Source organism: Haliotis asinina, chromosome 3 (assembly GCF_037392515.1).
Source record: "Haliotis asinina isolate JCU_RB_2024 chromosome 3, JCU_Hal_asi_v2, whole genome shotgun sequence".
NCBI classification, from domain to species: Eukaryota; Metazoa; Mollusca; class Gastropoda; order Lepetellida; family Haliotidae; genus Haliotis; species Haliotis asinina.
The window spans coordinates 68,706,722-68,712,332 of NC_090282.1; the positions used below are offsets into that span (position 1 = coordinate 68,706,722).

A 5,611-nucleotide genomic window follows, 5' to 3' on the forward strand; every position below is an offset into this window, starting at 1 on the left:
GAAGCTGGCCAAAGTGCACAAGCCTTTGCCATCCACTTTAAGGTCAATGTGAGGACCATCTACAAGCTGCAGCAACGTTTCCGGGACACCAACACCACAAAACTGGCGATAGAGGCAGTGGGGAACTGTTCTGCTCACAGATGAAAGTCGGTACTGCGTATCAACTGCAGATGGCAGAACAAGAATATGGCTATGGCGTGTCCAGTGTTACTTACACCAATGTGTTATGGAAAGAGACTCAGAGGTGCAGGCATCATGGTGGAATAGGCCTAAACCAGAGAGTGGGTGCTGTGGAGAGGAGGTGGCATCACAGCAGTGCGAGGTATCGTCCAAGCTTTTAGACCCCACGTCATACCACATTTCGCACGCTACAGGAACAACATTTTCCAGCATGCAACACCCATGCCCATGCTGTTAGAGCTACACGGGACTTCCGACGACAGAACGGTGTCACGATTATGCAGTGTCGAGACCTCAGTTCTTATTTAAACCCAAATGAACATCTTAGGGATGGAATTCAGGGAGACTGAATACTGTCACAGCAAGGCCGGTTTATTCGGAGAGTGTGGTTCCAGGTGCCAGTGGCCTTCTTAAGTCGATTGTTGCACTCCATGCATAGACGCAATGCTGCAGTCATTGTCGCTCGTTGTCACACTAGATACTGAAGTCAAGTGTGTAAACGCTTATGTTCTTCATTGATTTGTCACGATATTGTACACACACACAAAAACAAAACAAAACAAACCAAAAACAAAACAAAAACAAACAAACCAAAAATAAAAAACAAAAACAAAAACAAAAAAAACCCAACCAAACAAACAAAACACTTTTTGATCCAGTTATTAATTTCTGTAATGATTTGAGTACAGTGCCTATCTAAGTTTGAATTTGTACTGATGTTCTTTTTAGCTGCTGAGTATATTTTACAATACGACATTTCTGAGCTACGATATTTCATATGGCTCTGATGAAAGATCTCCAAGAAGTAGCACAGAAATATCGCGTTCTGAATTTCAAAGTAGTTGTAAATCTAAACCATACATCGTTATGCTACCTTCCAGCCTCTAAGTGCCAATCAAGAATCTAAAGTGGAATCATAATTACGAATCATTTGGTTAATCTACCAAACAATAATGTTTATTTCTCATGACAGTATACATATGTCAAAGTGATATCGGATATGATTTACATGTAGTTATCTTGGATTACTAGTAACGAAAGTTTGAAATAACAGTCTGTAATCTTTAGTATTTCATTCGTCATTGAGCATGTTTCATATTTTGCAGCAACACGTGGATGCTCTTCTTTCACAGATGAAGTTCACCTTTTCAGTACACGGATAATCATTCCACATATAATTTTCTGTCTTCTGAAGCATTAGACAATTCTGTGTCGCTCGCCGGGGGGTTGTCTTATCGTCGTCAGGCTGGCCAGGACTCCAATTTGTGTAGTTTAGGGGAGAGCCCCCTTCCCACATAAACTTCCCATCCGTCATCAGATCAGTGGCACCCACCCAATAACCTGGAGAGCCTGGAAAGTACATTACTCTATCTCATACTGGTGGTCAAACAAACTATAATAGTACTGCAGTTGTAAGATGTTATTTGGTGAGCGGAGATCAGATTCTTCAGAATGCTTTGGTAACAAGCTAGTCATGAATGATGCTGTGATTTCTGTTCTTATTTGATGATTTTCGCGATATTTATACGAACGATATATGAAAGAACCAATCAGATATAAGAATTTGCTTACACATAAAGCGGCAATTGTAAGAAGATCAAGATTGTGTATTCGAACGCAGAGTGGAACGTAGGGGACACACTGGCTCAGTCTTCTCAAGAGTGGACATTTTCTTCTGACTCAGTTGGCAGAAGGTCGTGTTGTATTACACACATTTACAAATGTTAGAGGATACTCGAAAACAACTTCCGCGATACGCAGGTTTCTATTAACAGTTGTATGCAAATAATGAAGGAATTGGGAACACAGAGCGTGGTGAAACAGAATAGTAAATGTTCTGACCACCACCGTACAAGGTGAGTTTAATGAAACGACGAGAATGAAACAATATGAGTGTTGCTTGTGTTGAATATGAGATTGTGATACCATGGTTGAATGTTTAACACTATCAATAAAACAAGGTGAATATTCCCTATGGTGTTTATACATTATGAGGACGGTTTGCAGTATTTTGTGCAAGTCTCTTTGGAAATACATTCAGAACTCACCATTTTTTGTCTTTGCATGACGTGTTATGAAGTCGTTCTCATCTTCGCTTTTTATCCTGGCCAGGTGGCTCCCAAAGAACTGGCAGTAGGACTGAAAAGAGAACATTGAATGCTTAACTGCTTGGTTGTTTAACGCCACACTCAGCAATAATCCAGCTATATGGGGAGGTCTGTAAATAGATGTGTTTGGACCACACAATCTAGTGATGAACAACATGAACAAGCTACACCGTTGGCATGCGTTCATACATAGGTGCACCAAGCGTGCTGCTCTTTACTACCTTCTCTCTTACAAGTATGGGTTGCTGAAGACTAATTGTAATCAGGTAGTGAGAGTACAGGTTGCATAGCACACAGGGTATGGGGGCGGTGGGATAGCCTAGTGGTTAACCCGTTCGTTCGCCACGCCGATGACCCGGGTTCAGTTCCTCACATTCCGTCATGACAGTGCCTGAATATTGTTTGCTAAAATTGTTTGCGTAAAATCCAACTCACTCACTCGCACACGGGATGTATGATGTACTGATCGGTGTTTATTATCGGCTCTTACTCGCTGTATAAGATGAGAAGAATAAGTGTGAGAGATATTTCAACATGCTTGGTGATATGGACATGGTCAGAAAATATACCATGCTTAATGATTCGAACATGCTTAGGGATACCAGCATACTCAGTGATTTCAGCATGCTTAATGAGCTCAGCATGCTCAGACAATTCAGCGATATCAACATACTTAGAGATTCAAACACGTGTAAGAATTTCAACGTGCTTAATGATTTCGACAATCTTTGTGATTCCCAAACGCCTAGTAATTTCAAAATGTTCAGGGATATCAATATGCATAGTGATTCCGAAATGTTTATTTATTTCAACCTGCTTAGTGATTCCAAATTGATTAGTGAGCGAAGCAGTTTTGGGAATTCGAAATTTCTTGGTGATGCCGTTTTGGACAGCTGGTTCAGCGTACAGAAGTAAAGTTCAAAGTGTTTAAGATTCCAGCCCCATAAATCCGGATGCTTACGTTTCTGTCTAAATACAAGAGACAAATACTTACTCTTGCCTCTGCAAATGTCCCATCTGGAAGGGAGAACCAATAGCAAGAGGATCCGCGCTCAAGAAATCCCTCAGGACATCGAGGCGTATCTGTAAAACAAACCAGCAGACTAAGTATTCATCTGTTGGTTATGGAATGTTTGTACAGCTCCACATTCAGCAATAGGGAACTCCAATACTGAAGCAGCGTGGGGCAAGTTTAAACATACATGAATATGCTTAGTGACAGTGAATATGGTTTTACACCGCTTTTAGCAATATTGCAGTAACATCAAGGCAGAGGACACCAGAAATTGGCTTCATACATCGTGCCTATGTGGGGAATCGAACCCGTGTTTTCGGCATGACGAGCGAAAGCGTTAGCCACTGGGCTACCTCACAGACCCTTATTGTTAAGGCACATGAAACAGATACGTAAATATGGCACCATCGTTTCATAATAGTAGCACTTCCAAGCAAACTTCAAGCTAAGACCAATACATTTAAAGAAAAAATGTCCTAAAATATGAATGAACAAAAAAGTATTCAAGCAAAAGTATTCAAGCAAGGATACGACTAAGGACACGAGAAAAGACTTTCATGTAATAAAAAGAAGTAAGACTTACAACGTCTTTAATTTGCCTGATTGTATCAGATAAAATGTTTGTGAAGAAAAACATTTTAAGATGTTCAATATATGTAAACGTCAAGAAAAGAAAACAAATCAGGAGATACAGACGGTATGCGCTTTGATGGCCATGCTGAAATCGGACAATTTCAATAGTTGCCAATTTGTTTGAGAGATATCTCGTTTCAACGGTCTACTTTTATTCGGCAAAACCTGGACAAGCGGTTCACAGAGGTTCATATGATTCTCAGTAATGTAAGATAAAACTGACGCATTGTGATGGAAATATTTACCTTTAGCAGCCGTTACTGGTGCAAGCGCGCACAGTAAGACAAATACCAGTCCGAGACTCATAATGCAGGGAGCCAATGTTGCTTGTGGCCACTGGGGTGTCAAAGGAGTGCTGTAATGCGGCGTGTTTGGATTTGGACACAATATACAGCTTTTTTATATCTGAATAAGGTCGTTGATTGCCCACGATCAGCCAATGAAATACAAATTACATTTCCTGAAGGGAAATGCGGCTGTCTCAGGAGCCACTTTCTGATTAGTTAAAGAGGGGCTAAACGCCACTTCCTCACGTCTATATTCAGTGGAGCTGTGGCGCTGTTTTAGTTCCCAGTCAGACTCGTGGATTATCGTTAGATTCATAACATTCTAATATCTGAGTAAGCAGACAATTCAAGATTGTCTTGAATAACTTCGTGGAGTCGAGTATCCCTTTAAATAGATTAAATGCATAAGAAGAACCGTATCCAGTTACACCCATGACACACGTGGCAAACACATGTCCATAAACCAGCTAGTGTAGTGGTATTTGACTTTGTCTCTCTCTGTAGGCAACACAGTAGGAACAAGGCTTAAGTTTGTCATGTTCGAAATTGTTCAAATCACCACCTCTCGTCGTTAAGATCTGATAGATCTGATATATATCTATCTCCAATACCCTGTTAAACAAAGTAGGGGATATTCATTTAACTAGTGTCACCACTATTGATAATTTGTGTCTTCTGTTTTTTCTGTCTTTACATACATTGTTAAACAGTATAACAGACTGGCTTAGATTTGCATTAGTCGAACGTCACGTGACCATAGTATTTGTCAGGTGACTGACCGAAGGTTCCTACTGTCTATCGCGTTATTTACCATGAAACGTCAAATTATTGGGCTCTCTTCTTGGGACAGTCCCAAGCATACTCCAAATCAAACGTCTCATTCTTTCTGCCAGGGAGGGTCCAGATAGTGGGGAGTGATCATGTGGTTGTAGACGGTGACGTACATGCCGTCCAAAGGTACCCACACGCTTTTGGTGACAAGTCTTGACTGTGTGTTGGCCTTGGCAAGGTGGTCTTGTTGTCCAGTTGGAGGTACTAACATGACCCCTGTTTAGCCATGCGTTGACGACGCTGAACGACGTTCATGACGTTGCGCAAATGCCAAAACGCATGAACCAGGATGTTGGGACGCTATACCGGCCCAGTGACGCGTCCGTGAACACCATGTAAAGGCAAGTGGGTTTGTACAAAAATTGCCTCTGTTCACTTGGGTATCCGATGGGATGAGTGATATGACTATAAACCATCCACATATCAGATGGGTTGTTCGGGGTAGTATTAATCGCCGTGTTAGTGCTTTGAGCTTGCACATGTAAAAAGCTCATAGACATTATAAATTCACATTGTCATTATTAAGGGTGTCACCGAACCACCCCAAAAACATTCGT

At 41.2% G+C, this 5,611-nt stretch overlaps 1 protein-coding gene across 1 annotated transcript; it reads right to left on the bottom strand.

The window, feature by feature from the left end:
- Positions 1-1,110: 1,110 nt before the first annotated feature.
- LOC137278373 (perlucin-like) lies at positions 1,111-4,303 on the bottom strand. Its single transcript, XM_067810665.1, has 4 exons — positions 4,182-4,303; positions 3,283-3,371; positions 2,229-2,319; positions 1,111-1,530 (listed from the first exon to the last, which is right to left on the bottom strand). The coding sequence occupies exons 1-4, from the start codon at positions 4,240-4,242 to the stop codon at positions 1,274-1,276; spliced, it is 498 nt and encodes a 165-aa protein (XP_067666766.1). The 5' UTR covers positions 4,243-4,303; the 3' UTR covers positions 1,111-1,273.
- Positions 4,304-5,611: the final 1,308 nt, after the last annotated feature.

Coding starts and splice junctions, on each gene's coding strand:
- LOC137278373 (XM_067810665.1), bottom strand. CDS start 4,242: ATGAGTCTCGGACTGGTATTTGTCTTACTGTGCGCGCTTGCACCAGTA. Junction 3,372..4,181: donor ACCAGTAACGGCTGCTAAAG/GTAAATATTTCC, acceptor TTTGTTTTACAG/ATACGCCTCGATGTCCTGAG. Junction 2,320..3,282: donor GGACATTTGCAGAGGCAAGA/GTAAGTATTTGT, acceptor TTCTCTTTTCAG/TCCTACTGCCAGTTCTTTGG.